Source organism: Thunnus maccoyii, chromosome 17 (genome assembly GCF_910596095.1).
Source record: "Thunnus maccoyii chromosome 17, fThuMac1.1, whole genome shotgun sequence".
In the NCBI taxonomy this organism is placed as follows: Eukaryota; Metazoa; Chordata; class Actinopteri; order Scombriformes; family Scombridae; genus Thunnus; species Thunnus maccoyii.
Genome location: NC_056549.1, coordinates 23,845,295 through 23,860,008, shown reverse-complemented (window position 1 = coordinate 23,860,008; position 14,714 = coordinate 23,845,295). Strand labels below are relative to the sequence as shown.

Sequence of the window (14,714 nt, the reverse complement as noted above, 5' to 3'; positions counted from 1 at the left end):
GAAATGTTTTTCGCTGTTGTCCTATTTTGTCCTATCATCTCGAGACCCCTTAGATTAATCCAAGGACTGCTTGTAGGGGTCCCGTCCCTCAGGTTGGGAACCACTGTATTAAAGGATAAATTGGGAAAGGATCTTCTAATGGTCAGTGTGAACAGGAGGAATGATTACAGCAAGAAAAACCTGTTTCATTGTTCATTTGGGCTTCTAGGACAGACTTGAAAAATTGTGAACCTGTCCTTTAAGGTCAAGGAGGTTTCATATAAGATACTACATATCATTTATATTGCAAAAACTTTACTTGACAGTTTTCAAATTGTTGATATATGATAGGTATGATTTTTGTGGACTAGTCGAGGTATCTCCCACCTATTCTTTGTATTTATTCAGGATGTTTTGGACTGGTTTGGATACGGGACACTTGGCACTTTCAAAGAACTGAACATTTACATTTTGCTTTATTTTGACCACAAGGATTTATTTTAATAAAATGTTTTTCTGACTGTTGAAACATTGATGTTTCTTTTTGTTTGAAAATTCATTGAACATGAATTTCCACATTTTTGTAAAACATTAAAAAAGTTTTAAAAGGTTTCTAAGAGTTTTGATTCTAAAATGAAAGCGGCATTCTCTTTTAAATACTGACACATATAAAACAGGCCATTATAAACATCACTCACCTGTGCTATTACATTATTTTAAAATCCTTTTTCAGCAACTGTCTAAATGTCTTGGATGAAACCGAATAAAAACCCAACAGGATCTCAGACACACTGAATAATCGAGGTTTCACATTATAGCCTTATACATTAGGTTAGAACTTTAACTTTGAAAGCAAGAACGGAAGTGGTCCCGGGAGCGGACTATTGTGTGAAGCTTCGAAAAACTTCTCACAAGGTACCCGGATGCAGCTTGTTGTTTGCACGTTTTCCCATCAGCCTTCTCTTCACCCCTGGACCATCCATTCACCTTGTAGCTGCTGAACAACAGAACTTTGAATCCATTAAGACTTCACGTTTTTAGTTCAGCAGAGGTCATTTGAACTTAAAGTCTTTGACATGATGGTGACGGTGTTGGATCCCTTGAATGTGTAAATCAACAAAACAGTAACTGGATGCATGGGACATTTGGATAAAGGCTTTTTATTCATTTACTTCCAAACTTTTTTGAATGACATCTATACAAAAAGTACTGTTGAGCTGAAATCTGCCCGGAATGATTTACATGAAACTTGATCCATGACGATCCATCAATTCAACCGCAATAGAAGTGCACCAATAAATGTGTATGCAACATTGTTGACAGACAATAAAAAATAAACCAACATGTCAGAACCATACATTTGAACATCAGAAATGCTCAAAAGCATGGCTAAAAAATAAATTGTTTGTTCTGACTGAAAGTGAAAACTAATAAACTCTTCATCCACATCTTCTCCAACTCTTCTAAACCGGGACCTGTCTGTTGACGAAAATAGCCTCTCCGTCAGTCCCGCAGACAAGACATTGTCCGAGTACATCCAAGCTGTTGACGGACAGCGTCTGGCTCGGCAGCATGTGAGTCGTCTCCAGACGGCCTTTACTGGAGTCTCCACTGAGCCAGGCACTGATCAGTGACTGGTTCCCTCCAGCTGGAGCCATCGCACTGCGAGACAGCATACTGTTGTTCCTGCCGCCTGGGAAACCAATTTAAAAAAAAAATATTTTAGAACATTCTTATAATTACAGAACTATAATTATGTTGGTGAATAGTTTTCTTAGCGTGTTTATATGCCAGCCTGATAGCTCTTGGTTATCTGTAGCTCTCTAACTGACTCAGTGTTTTCACAGTCGTTCTGACAAACAAAAGATAACAGCTGTGGTTTTATGACTAAGTATGAGACATATAAATATCCTAAGATTAAGACAGAAGACGCAGTATGTGTCATGATTTTGCTGTCATGTAGAGTTGCCAACTCTTGGTAAACTGATGTCTTATGGATTAAGGCACAAACGGCTCTAATTTCATATCCTCTTTATTTGTAAAATGCTGTTTCTTTGCTGCAAGCTTATTATAATGTTTGTCATCTCACTACTGGATGAAATGAATAGTGCTGAAGCATCTAAAAACACATATAAACATTGTGTCTTCATTGTATATCAGACTTGCCTTGTAAGAAGGAAGGCATGTCTGAAGGTGTGGAAGTCTCCCAGTGCAGCAGTGAACCGTCCTCTGAGCATGTGAACAGATGATCTGGGTTGGTTGGGTGGAAGTGGACTTCCCACACTGTAAATAAATAACAAAGCATTATAAGTAAAATATACCTTTCCATATATCTCCTCTTCACAATTTTAAATTTAACACTGGTTAATTAATTAATACATTTTAAATAAAAACTTACTTTCAGCACAGTGGGCCTCCATAAGTGAGAAGGGTGTGTTGCCTTGTCTCACATCCCAGACACAGAGCATACCGTCCTGGCCTCCTGTGGCCACGATGTGCTGTTGGTTAGGATGTCTGTCCACGCAGTGCAGAGGAACTCTATCCCCTGACCTGAAACAAAAACAATTTATTAGAATTTGTTATAATCAAAAAAAAAAAAAAAACTCAGGAAAAAAAAAAGCAAGTTAGATTTTCTTTTTCTTTTTTTTGCTTAGAACTGAGGAGATCTTACAGGGAGAGGATCTGGGATGGTGCGTTGCTTTGTTGTCTGAAATCCCACAGCTTAAGTTGGCCGATGGAGTTCACCGTCAAGATCTCTGTTGTCCTCAGGTAAGTCACAGCATGAATCGTGCTGCTATCTGCGTTCTCTAGCAGTGATTACACAGTCCGATAACAAGCGTTAGTCACATTATACTCCTTTAAGTCATTCCACGGGTGTATCACATGCTAACAATTGTAATTCTTTGTGTATTGTAATGTGACGAGATGGGCTGGCAACAGCTGCTTAACCTCAGTCATACCTATGACTCGAATGACTCCTTCCTGATCGGCTCTGAAGACGATGATCTTGCCATCTTCACCCACTGTAACTATCTCTGGACTGCTGCACACAACACCAGTACAGGGGGCGTTGTCACAGGGGTAACGATGTGCTCTTGCCCAGTGTTGAGAGACTGATATTGTCTGCAGTAGAGAGAAGACATAAGAAAACAGATGATTTACCTCTCCAAAAGTATGCTACATATCCAGTTAAACAGTTTGTCCAACATTCTCTACCTTGAACTGCATCATATTTGTGTCGCCATAGTCAGGACTGCTGGTCTGTCTTTAGTCAAATTCCCTTGTTAACCAGGAGTTTATAAAGTCATAAATAACATACCATACATAAAAATATCCAGAGGACATGATTCATACAACAGTTATTTAAGTCTTATGTATGTATGTAAAAAATCAGTTTGTCAGAAGTTTATCAGATGTAGAATTATGTACCTGAAGCACAGAATGAAAACAGGAGATAACATACAAAAGTCTGTTGTGAATGGTTGTAGTATGAGGTGTCCCCATGTTATAGGCTCATTATGAATTTCCTCCTGCATAGACCGGATCTGGATAAGCTCTCTGTAATGGATATTGTGTATTTGAAAGATAAGACTCGTCTAGTATGTACCTGACTGTTTTGGTGGTGGCGGAAGATGGTGACTGCTCCAGTTGATGATGCTGTGACGATTCTGTCTTGGTCCAGAAACTGTAAAATATAACAGAACAGAAGTACAATTAGTCCTGGACTCCTGGCACATTAAAAAAAATACAACAAAACAAACAAACTAACGTATTCATCACAGGAAGCAACACTGGTTATAGCAGTGTATATTTCTATCTAGCTCAAGGTGACGTCTTCAAATGTCTCGTTTTGTCTGATCAACAGTCCAAAATCCAAAAATATTCAGTTTACTATCATGTATGATACACACATTCTCAAAAGCCTCAAATTCTCACACTTGAGAAGCTGCAACAACTGAATATTTGCAGATTGCAGATTAATTTTCTGTTGATCGACTAATCAATTAATCGACTAATCATTGCAGCTCTAATCACTTTTTATGCATAATCCTGTTATTCTGACACATCAATGTAAGGTAATGTGCATTTAAGTTTTTCTGTGCAACAAATACAATGACAGTGACAAATTCTTTATTATTTTGCACTTAATAATAATGTCATCTTTTTTCTTTTAACAAGACCAAGATAATTAATTGTTGGCAAGTGCTCCTTTCAAGTCACAATAAACAGCTGAAGTGTTCTGTCATATTCATAAGCTGTTGTACCCATTATAAGTGGATAAATTAGGTACATTGGTCTCCATGAGTGACTTACTTGAAGATCCAGAACATCTCCGTCATGCTTGTGTTCACATAAAAGCTGTGGTTCTCCTTCAAATCCATCTTCCATACCAGAAACTCCATGATTCCCAATGGACCAAAAGGAAATCTTGTTGTCCTGTAATAAACACAAACTTGGATCATTAAAAGTCCAATTTGAGCTAATAATTAATGATCATAATATGAAGCAAAGAGGAAAAGACAACCAGAATTTGATCTAATTGATAGTTTGGTGACAGAAGTCTAATCAGTTGTCATGGTAACCACTGGTGGAAGTATTCAGATCCTTTACTTAGGTAAAAGTACCAATACAGCAATGTAAGAATACTCCATTACAAGTAAAAGTCCTGCATGAAAAATCCTAATTAAGTAAAAGTACATAAGTATTATGAGCTTGATGTATTTAAAGTATTGCAGTAAAAGTAGTTGTTTGGTTCCTCTGACTGATATGTATGTAGTCCAGTGGTTCCCAACTTAGGGGTCGGGCCCCTCCAAAGGGTCATCAGATAAATCTGAGGGGTTGTAAGATGATTAATGGGAGAGGAAAGAAAAAACAGTTTTTGGACTTTTTCTCTAATCTTTGATTTTTGGTGAAATATTGGATCTTTTGAACATTTATTGAAATGAGACCATGTGAGAAGTTTAGAGGGAAAATCACTATTTGGTGGAGCTGTTAACAACTCATACACATCTGAAATGTGACCCGACTACACACTGCTTTTTGTAAGACGTCAAAGGCCAAAAAGTTTAGAAACCACTGGTTTCATCTTTAGCATTGTGTTCGTTGTATTATCCATTGTGTCAAATCTTCATCAGAAAAGTAACTAAAGCTGTCAAATAAATGTAGTGGAGTAGAAAGTTCAATATTTCCCTCTGAAATGTAACTTAGTGGAGTGTAAGTATAAAGTAAGTTAGCATAAAATGGAAATACTCAAGTAAAGTACAAGTTCTTCAAAACTGTAACGTTACTTAGGTACAGTGTTTGAGTAATGTATTTAATAACTTTCTACCACTGACCGAAAGGACACCCTACATGTCTACAGTCATGCTCTGACAGTTACAATATGTATAAGTACACCAATTAGCAAAATCATATAAAATAAGATATTAATATTAACTGCCAACCTCGTTGTCCCACGAGCCTGTCGCAAAGATATCTGGTTGCTGCAAAGACGAATACGATACTGGCCGCCATCTCGTTTTGCTGATTTTCTGGGACACGTATTTAGCATTTACACACTCCATTGAAACAGAAAGAGTTTCTCCTACTTTAAATTAAATAAACGATTACTGGTACTAGCTTAGCATTCATGGACAACACCGCTGTGTACGCGCCTGCTACTTCGTACGTAACTACGGTGGCCCAATAAGGTCAAACAACCAGATCAACCGAACTTTTCGCTATGGGATTAAATTTGTGTCAAAATAATTGGACAACTCTTCCCGAGAATCAAACAAAAAAAATGTAATTGAAAGTGAAAGTTGACCTCAATTGCAAATTTACAATAAAACTATGCATGAGCAAAACATTTGAATACAAAATTCTCCACTTTTCTCTCATTGATCTGGATTTCTCTTTAGTGGTCCCCCTTTTTCCATTGCTGTTTCAGTGCTCAGACTGTATATAAAGACCTTAATATACAGTGTATGGTTCAAACCCACTTGGGAATAAACCTGGTTCTGTTTATGATTATTAACACTCGTTTAGTCCCATACACTCACATTTACTACTAACGAGTGTCGCACTCCACCTAGCGGCCACCGCCTCCGCTACTGCGGCAAATCTGATTATCTACTCAGTGAGCAATGTGGCTTTTGCCTGTGCAATAAACCTTGATTGAGGCGTATATATATAAATATATCCATTATTTATAAAATGCCACTATTCTAGATCAGGGTGTGTGTTTGACAGGCAGCCCTGCAGTGAAATCATTGTGGATGTCTGGTGACGTATCCGCCGCTTCGCCGCCTGCGCTGGAGGTTGTCAGCTTCATCGGCAAAACAGTTGGCGCAGGCGCGGCACTGACAGCTGCTGTCTACTTACTCCGCAAAGTCTGTCTAATAATGGCCTGGAAATCCGGAGGAGCCAGTCACGCAGAGCTTGTCAACAACCTCCGCAGTAAGTCCAATTGTTTTGTAAAGGAGCAGCACCGACTCCCTCAGCGACAGGTCGCCAGAAAACGGTTAAATTTGGCGGCTGCGGTTGACGGTGGAGCGACAGCTAGCTGGTTGCTAAGATATGTGACATGTTGCTGTTGACCTAGCCTCTCTCCTCTCTCCACCCCTTTCCCAAACCACGTTTACGCTGTTGTTACAGATGCATGCCTCGGTCGTTGCAGAAGATAATGCATCATTTAAGACACAATTTACCTTTCTATTGTGTAGGTTTGTGCAGCTAAACTTATGTGATGGGTTAGCTTAGCCTGCTAGCTCTATGTGCGTCATTCGCGACGTTTAGCTAGCATTAGCAGCCTTGCTAAGTGCCCTGCCCACATTCATTTAAGGCTATCTCTATAACTTACTGTCCACTCTGCTTCTACGGGAATGACACTGACAGCTGGAAATATGCGGCTTTTCTATAGCGCCTTTGTCAGTGATTGATTGAAAACGACAGCATGCTGCAGCATGCGGTCAGTTAATTCTAGTGACTGTGGATGCACAAAAAAGGAGCAATGACTCAGTGTGCCACCCTGCTAGGCGGCTGGTATCTGGTACCAAGTCCACTATCATCAATGCCACATGCTTTAATCTGCAGTCACATGGTAATGTGGTAAGGAGGGGAATTCAGAAAGGATAATTTCAAAAATGTCCAAGTATATTTTAAAAACGACAGTCAGGTGTCTATATGAATACTGAAAGAGGTTTTCCCCGCTGTAATAATTCCTCCTGTTCATACTGACTATTATAAGATCCCCTTCAAATGTGCTTTCAATCTAAGTGATGGGGGCCAAAATCCATTTTGTGCAAAAATGCATTTCAAAGTCTATCTGAAGCTTATATGAGGCTTCAGCAGTCTGAGATAGTCATATCAAGTGGATGAGCTGTGAGTTGCGGTGGAAGTAAAGTAACAAAAAGAGGGACTTTGGCACTAAAAAGACTGTAACAATTAAATATATCTACTTGATTGGACTCATTTGGATGCTGAAGCTTCATATTAGCTTCAGATAAACTTTTAAATACATTTTTGCACAGAGGGAGGACTGTGCATTTTGCTTCCATCTCTTACACAGTGAGTGCATTATGAAGGGATCCTCTGATGTTCAGTATGAACAAGAGGAATGATTACAGCAAGAAAAACCTGTTTAAATGTTCATTTGGGCTCCTGACAGTTTTTTTAAGACAGACTTGAAAAAATGTGAACCTGTCATTGATAGTGTACAACATGCAAGCTATGATCTAACAGATAAAATGTTTCTACCTTGCATGAAGCTAAATTATATCAATATGATATCTGCAGGCTTGAGTATGCAAGCCCACTTTCAATATAAAGTATCTACTGGGTCTATTTATATTCTGTGCAGTCTGATGTAGCATTGCAACAGACAGTTTGGCTGCAGGCATTTTGCCTGAAGCTGTATGGTTTTGGGACAGTGACCAGTCAGTCATGCTCTGTTTTCTTTGAAAGGAAAGGATAATCAGCATATTCTCTTGTCTTAATCTTCCTTGGTAGGAACTATGGTTGTATATTTTACATTTGAGATTCTGTACATGAGTTTATTATTGATCATATATTGCAATCCTGCAGGCGGAAATAGGAAATTGATTTAGTACTTTAGAAATGTGAAACCAGCTCCTCAGTATGCAAAGCTCTACAATGTATTACAATGTAATGAAATCCTGGAAATCAGCAAGAACAAGTGAACTAATGTTTCACTGTGGGTCAAAATGCAGAATCATCCACTTTAGATTTCTACAAATTAAACAAATTTCTGTCTAACATTGGTACAAGTACACATTTTCTATATTCTGTCTTCTTTAATTGGCCTCTGTGTAGGTGTTAAATAAAGTTAAATATCCTATTTAAATGTATCTATTTTACATGGTTCTTCCTAATTAAACTTTGTTCTGGACATTGACCCATTTACATGAATAGCTTAAATCTAACCCTGAGTTTGCATAAGCTGGATTTAAGCAGGTCACACTCAGGATGCATGCTAATTCACCACCTTCTCATTGTCTCTGTCCTCTTGACCATGACTCAGGACTGGTCAGCACAGGAAGTAATAGTTCATTCAATTTCTATTCCTCATCAACTCTTAAAGACAGTTTTTAAAATTTCAGCAGTTCCTAGTTTTGTGTTGCAGGAATATTAAACGTGTTTCTAAATTATACACCGAGTAGGTCTGAAGTCTAGAAGCAGCATAAAGTTTGATTGCTTATCCTAGGGCTCGCAAAGACAACTTTGTATTCTGAGTATCATTCTGGATAGGATGAAAACAGCCTAAAATCTGCCAGAACAGGTTATTTTAAATTTCAGAAATCACTAGTAGGTGTCCACCTGGCAGCTTGTATGGTTTATTTGTAATGTATCCTAAAGTGGTGCATAGCTGTGAGGGTGAGGGGAGTCGGTAATGAGAGCAGCGCCGGCTGTTGTTGGCTTTTCCTGCGTTTGGCACCAGCTGCTGCTGGAACCTGTTATGAGGGATTATTCCGAAGACATAAACAATTCTTTTGGGAGATTTTTTTTAGTGTCTTCTGTTCTGCCACGTCTGTGAGCTTTTACACTTTTTGTGCAGTTTATTTAAGTGGTCGTCTGTAGACCAACTCATGGCAATAACATATGTTTGGCACAACCTGTATGTATGCTGCAGTCTTGATTTCATCCTGCATTCCTCTCTGATTTGTCATTTTTCATACTGGGCATATTGTAATTTGCAACGTCATTTTCATCCTAATATGTTTTTATATTTTTCATTCTTTTTTTGTCTCTGCATTTTTACTGTTTACTCCCTGCTAACACACCATAATTAATATAAATACATACTCTGAATTTTTTTAAAATGAGTACATGCTATAGGAGTGGGTGATATGGATAAAAAACCTTTATCACTGTATATGTAATTTTATATTGCAGTATTTATATGTATTCTAATGAAGTACAATTTCTGGAAAATCAATTGAAGAACTGTAAATAACTAGACAAGAATGATTTTTTTTACATCACATAGATGTAAAAATCAAAATTTTGACATAAAGCAGTTCTGGTCATTGATTTGGAAAATTTCCCACAACAGTCTATCTAACACACCTGGAGATATTAAAAGGAAAACCACCAGCAGTCTGGTAATATCTCTGCTACCTGACATTTTCATTGTTATGATCATATGCCAGACCCCTAACGTACCAGAAATTGGTGATGTTATGACTAATACCCCTGTATTTACTCTATTCTTGCCTGGATGTTATTTTTCCTTCATGCCCTTTGTCACTGTTTGCTTCTGATGTGAGATTATGTAATGTATTCCTGCTCTGTGTTTGTACTTGCGCATGTTTCCGTAATACAAAGTGACACGAACTCTTTTGCACCCTCAGAAAATGGCATTATTAAGTCCGACAAGGTCTATGAAGTCATGCTGGCCACAGACCGAGCCCATTTCTCTAGGTGTAACCCTTACATGGACTCGCCGCAGTCAATAGGTATGTCTGTCATCATTCACGTATCGCAGCACAGTCTGAAATCCAAATACAGCCCCAACTAACCAGATCTGTGCCTCTCTTTTAACCAAAAGGCTATCAAGCAACCATCAGTGCTCCACACATGGTATGACTTTTAAGACTCTTTAACACGTTTCTGCACCTTGTGAATCTCAACTTTCAACAGTATTTTGTAAACCTTGCTCCCATTATTCCATCATTCAGTAGATAACAAAAGAGAAACATGCCAGATTATCTATTCAAAAGTGAACCGTATCACTTATTTTTTTAGTGTATTACATTGACAGTTAACCAAATCTAAGCATTTGCATATTTTTATTGAATTTTTAGCATGTTAGCTTCGTCAACTTCGTCAAATATTTGGCTGTCAGGAGTGTCAACAAACTGAAAAATGATAAGAACATAACTTTATGACGGTAACAGACACAAAGAGACGAGTAGGGATGTTTATCCAGCTGTGGATGACAAACAGATGTCCTGAGTGGTTTTTACTTGGTGGTAGTGAGTGTGATGCAATATAAATGTTGACTGATGGGTCGTAATGCAGTTTCCTTGTTGATGCCCCCCTCCCTCCCCGCCCCCCCCCACCTTCATCCACCCACCCAGCACGCCTACGCCCTGGAGCTTCTACATGACCAGCTGTATGAGGGAGCAAAGGCCCTGGACGTCGGCTCCGGCAGTGGAATTCTGTCCGTTTGCTTCGCACGAATGGTGAGCCACACATGACGGGTAAACACATACCATTTCTCTTTGGTGGCATTCTGATAGATTAGACGAACTGTCAGCAAGTCAACATGGAAGTTAGATAAAAATGCCTTTAATGTTGTGTTATTCTTGTACGAACTAACCATCCTTCCCTCTGTGCTTTACAGGTAGGTCCTAAAGGGAAAGTTATAGGCATTGATCACATCAAAGAGTTGGTAGACGATTCTATAAATAATGTGAAGAAAGACGACCCCAGTTTGATAACATCGGGCAGAGTCACACTAACAGGTAAGGCTCATAGTGTACGTTTTATTCTATTGTCAGACATTTAAATGGGACAGTTTAATGTTTGTTAGTCCTTTCAGTCCTCTCTTCAGAAGTGATCTAAGCATACAGTAGCTCAGCAGACAGCAGTGCAACGCTAAATAATTGAGCAGTGAGAACCTACTTTCACCTGCTCTGCAGGAGGGCAGTAGTGCTGATACAACCAGGCTGTGAAGAAAAGCACTTCTTTTTTTGTCATAGTTTTAAAAAATGACAGCTTCAATGCTTACACAGCCTGTTAGTAGGGGGGGGTAAATTTAAAATGTGCAATTTATATTGGTAATTAAACAACAAACTAGGTAAAAACAGTAAAAAGGCAATCACTCCTAACGAATCAGAAGAGTAGAAAACAATACAACACAGTAGCATGGCATAAAAGATTGTCTACAGACTGAAAGGATGTAGGCTGACACCACAGCTTGTTGTGCCTGCAATACACAACCTTCCTGACATCAAAAAGTCAAATCAGAAGAAGAGCTCCTGTGGTTTTTTGGGGGGTTTTTTGGCTGATGGCAGACTACATAAGCTATTTTAAGACATCAGTAGTAGATTTGGGAGTTAGCAGATGCGTTCTGTACTTTTATCTGAGAACAAAACAAGACGCCATCCTCAAAATATTGCTACATTATTGGTATCAAGGGGCTGAGCGAATATATTGTGAGACGTGTTTTCATCAGTGTCACCCAGCTTCATACGTTTGGTAACATGTGATGAGTATTTTTGACATTTCAAATGATGAATAAATTAATTTTTTTTAAATGATCGACAAATTAGTACAGTCAGATACAGCTTCAGATAAGTGTTGTCACAGCACAACAAGGTTTAAATAAGTATGTGACAGCTTGGTGAGGGTGTCCATCAGTGTTGATGCAGCCTGTGTGTGTGTGTGTGTGTGTGTTTCAGTGGGAGACGGGCGGATGGGCTACACAGAGGAGGCGCCTTATGATGCCATCCATGTTGGCGCAGCAGCACCCACCGTCCCCCAAGCTGTAAGTCTCAACAGCAGTGATGTGAACACTTTAAAATCCGGTGATCAAGGTCACATTTTGCTGATTAAGTTTAAGACAAGTCGTAGAATACCGACGCAAAAATAAAAGTAATGCAATTTTGAGTTTCGGACAAAACAACAATTATACTGGCTTGAAATAGCAGTGCTGGGATGTCTTTCTAAAACCATCATGGTGAATGCAAGTTAATTGTATCATCATGTTATTGACCCACGACATGACCCTGCGTCTCTCCCAGCTTCTGGACCAGCTGAAGCCCGGCGGCCGGCTGATTCTGCCCGTGGGCCCGGCGGGGGGGAACCAGATGCTGGAACAGTACGACAAGATGGAGGACGGCAGCACCAAAATGAAGCCCTTGATGGGGGTGATTTATGTGCCTTTAACAGACAGAGACAAGCAGTGGTCCAGGTGGAAGTGACTTCCTTCTCTCCCTCCTCCCCCTCTCTCCTTCTCACAGTGGCAAAGGTGAAACGGTGTGGCTTGGAGCAGGCAATGGATCACAAGGGGCTGCATTTTGCTGCTTGTTGACATTTTTTGCTTCGTCCATACCATACCAGCTAGCTGCACGTTTTTTTTCATCCTTTTTTTAACTCCATAGTTAAAAAACTGGTTCAATAAAACCTGCTTGACTAATTGATTTTGCAGTGATAGTTGTTTTGGAACCCAAACATGAACTGAAATAGCATCAGTGTTAAAGATTATGCTTTGTTTCAGAGAGCATGATTATTTTGTCAATCTGGACACCCATTAAACACTAAAACACAACGTCCTGGCTATTACTTGTTTGATCTTCTACTCTGTGAGATGTAGAAAAACACCAATAACTGTTTGGATTGTATCATGATTAAGTTTTCTTTAACATTTTGCATGTGATTCTAACTTTTAACCTTGTGTTTGCATGACAGGAGGATGGTTGTCTAACTTGTATCCGGCTCTCTTTTTCTTCTTCTTTTCTAACATTCATGACTTCTGTTTTCTTGCAGGGATGAACTTTGAAGAGGAAGACTGTCCATAAATCCACCTTTAAGTTTGAACCTGGAGAAAACTCGGACGGGGTCAAACAGCCCTTGACATTTCATTCAAAGCATAACAAAAACATGCTCTTTTTGTTTAAGTCTAACTATGGACTAGAGTTTCACGTTGATGACAGCCCAGAAGGGTTGGGATGAAAGACTGCTTGAAGCTCAGCACAGAAATATTGGAGAAGGCTTTTTGTTTTTGTTTTCAGGCCTGCATCTTTTGGTTGTGTATTCTTTTTAAATGCTGGATTTTAGGATTTTAGTTTTTTTTTTTTTTTTTTTTGTGGTTTCATCATTTGAATTGCAATCAGTCATTTTTACAGTATTACATTTCAGCAGCATCAAAGCTGAATGTAGGAAGAACGCTGGACTACAACGAGGAAAGCCTGAGCCTTTTAGATAACTCACCTAGCTACAGTGTGTGTGTGTGTGGATCATCTAACTGTAGACTTGTCTGCTAACATATGAGCTTTTCCCCCCCGCCAGCAGTAGTAGGAACACACTAATAGGCAACAATGGCTGATGTAACTCGCACACGTTTGATGTGCAGCACTCTTAGGTCATTCTACACATAGAGTAAGCAATGCATTGAATCATATTGGCAATGCCTACACTCCAAAGAGAGCGGAGCACTAATTACACCAACACACACACGTGCACATACAGGGCCGTGCTTTCCCCTCAGTGATGTGTTGCTTTCTGCCGCTGCCAGTTTTTCCATTAACAATTTGTGCAGGCTCTTCTGGTGACTGACACTAAATGGGATAGTCACTGCTTTGCCAAAATAAACTACAACATATGAAGCAAATGAATGTCTGTTTTCTTGAAAAAAACCACATAAAATTAAAAAGCACATTTAATTTTGGGATCTAAGTGATGGATGATATTTGGCTTTCACAGTTTCTGGAATGGCAAATGAAAATAAAGAGATGCTTATGTTTTTGTCTGCCTTTTGTTATTGAATGTTTTGTGTGCAGAAGATATTCTATAATGTAGTCGTAGAGGCAGGCTGGGACGAGTATGGGATGAGAAATGCTGAGGTCAGGAGTCCACATTCCTGCAACACAACCCCACCCGCATGAGAAATTTGTGACTAGTCACCAAAAATAGTTGCAACATTTTCTGATAACTTCATTATTTTCAATTAATTTGCTTTTCACTGCTATGAATATAATTCTAGTGAAGAAATACAAACTTGATCATTATTACTGTCTAAATGTAGTAACTGAAAATATGACAATAAAAAAACTAATTGTAGAGTAAACACTTCAGTTTTTAAAATTCCAACATTTGTAGAAACAGTTAATATCCTCAATAGTGGTTATGTTTTGTGCTCTAGATGTGGGATAAGGTAAATCATTGCAATTTTATAAATCACTGTCAAGCAATCACACCAACTTTACATATATATATATAATAAACTTTAATACCTCACATAAAAGACAGCACTTTGAGGGAATACATCTGCGCAAACAGCACATACTCCACATACATATGCTTAATAAAGAGAAATAAGCAACAGAATCAGGCAGGAGCAGGATCTGACCAATAGAGTTTGCTATGGCTTCATATTTTTATAGGACAATTTAAGAAGAGCTTGTTGCTGAATCCTATTCAGCAAAAAAATAACCACTGGCATAGAGAAGTGCACTATAACGCACTCCACTACATCTGTGTCCTCAGTTCAGTTTCATTCAAGGTAAAGT

The 14,714-nt window shown here is 38.9% G+C and overlaps 2 protein-coding genes across 4 annotated transcripts; one reads left to right on the top strand and one right to left on the bottom strand.

Moving 5' to 3' along the window:
• Positions 1-1,123: 1,123 nt before the first annotated feature.
• Positions 1,124-6,952, bottom strand: nup43 (nucleoporin 43). Of its 2 annotated transcripts, none has more exons than XM_042390440.1 (8): positions 6,821-6,952; positions 4,294-4,416; positions 3,587-3,664; positions 2,940-3,102; positions 2,651-2,786; positions 2,378-2,529; positions 2,146-2,262; positions 1,124-1,672 (listed from the first exon to the last, which is right to left on the bottom strand). In XM_042390440.1, the coding sequence occupies exons 2-8, from the start codon at positions 4,366-4,368 to the stop codon at positions 1,443-1,445; spliced, it is 951 nt and encodes a 316-aa protein (XP_042246374.1). In that variant the 5' UTR covers positions 4,369-4,416; positions 6,821-6,952; the 3' UTR covers positions 1,124-1,442. The 2 variants fall into 2 exon arrangements, with proteins under 2 accessions (XP_042246374.1, XP_042246373.1); XM_042390439.1 differs by lacking the exon at positions 6,821-6,952 and adding an exon at positions 5,424-5,660.
• Positions 6,270-13,950, top strand: pcmt (protein-L-isoaspartate (D-aspartate) O-methyltransferase). 2 transcript variants are annotated; one of them, XM_042390442.1, is made up of 8 exons: positions 6,270-6,417; positions 9,831-9,935; positions 10,028-10,059; positions 10,560-10,664; positions 10,826-10,946; positions 11,886-11,971; positions 12,228-12,454; positions 12,973-13,950. In XM_042390442.1, exons 1-7 carry the CDS (start codon positions 6,363-6,365, stop codon positions 12,405-12,407), a joined length of 684 nt encoding a protein of 227 aa, XP_042246376.1. In that variant the 5' UTR covers positions 6,270-6,362; the 3' UTR covers positions 12,408-12,454; positions 12,973-13,950. The 2 variants fall into 2 exon arrangements, with proteins under 2 accessions (XP_042246376.1, XP_042246375.1); XM_042390441.1 differs by having other exon boundaries at positions 6,272-6,417; positions 12,228-12,397.
• Positions 13,951-14,714: the final 764 nt, after the last annotated feature.

Excerpts from the sequence above, each read along its gene's own strand:
- nup43 (XM_042390439.1), bottom strand. The coding sequence starts at position 5,543 with ATGGAGTGTGTAAATGCTAAATACGTGTCCCAGAAAATCAGCAAAACG. Across the intron at positions 4,417-5,423 it reads CAGGCTCGTGGGACAACGAG|GACAACAAGATTTCCTTTTG; the intron begins GTTGGCAGTTAA and ends TGTTTATTACAG. Across the intron at positions 1,673-2,145 it reads CATGCCTTCCTTCTTACAAG|GCGGCAGGAACAACAGTATG; the intron begins GCAAGTCTGATA and ends TTGGTTTCCCAG.
- pcmt (XM_042390441.1), top strand. The coding sequence starts at position 6,363 with ATGGCCTGGAAATCCGGAGGAGCCAGTCACGCAGAGCTTGTCAACAAC. Across the intron at positions 10,060-10,559 it reads CCATCAGTGCTCCACACATG|CACGCCTACGCCCTGGAGCT; the intron begins GTATGACTTTTA and ends CCACCCACCCAG. Across the intron at positions 10,665-10,825 it reads CCGTTTGCTTCGCACGAATG|GTAGGTCCTAAAGGGAAAGT; the intron begins GTGAGCCACACA and ends TGTGCTTTACAG.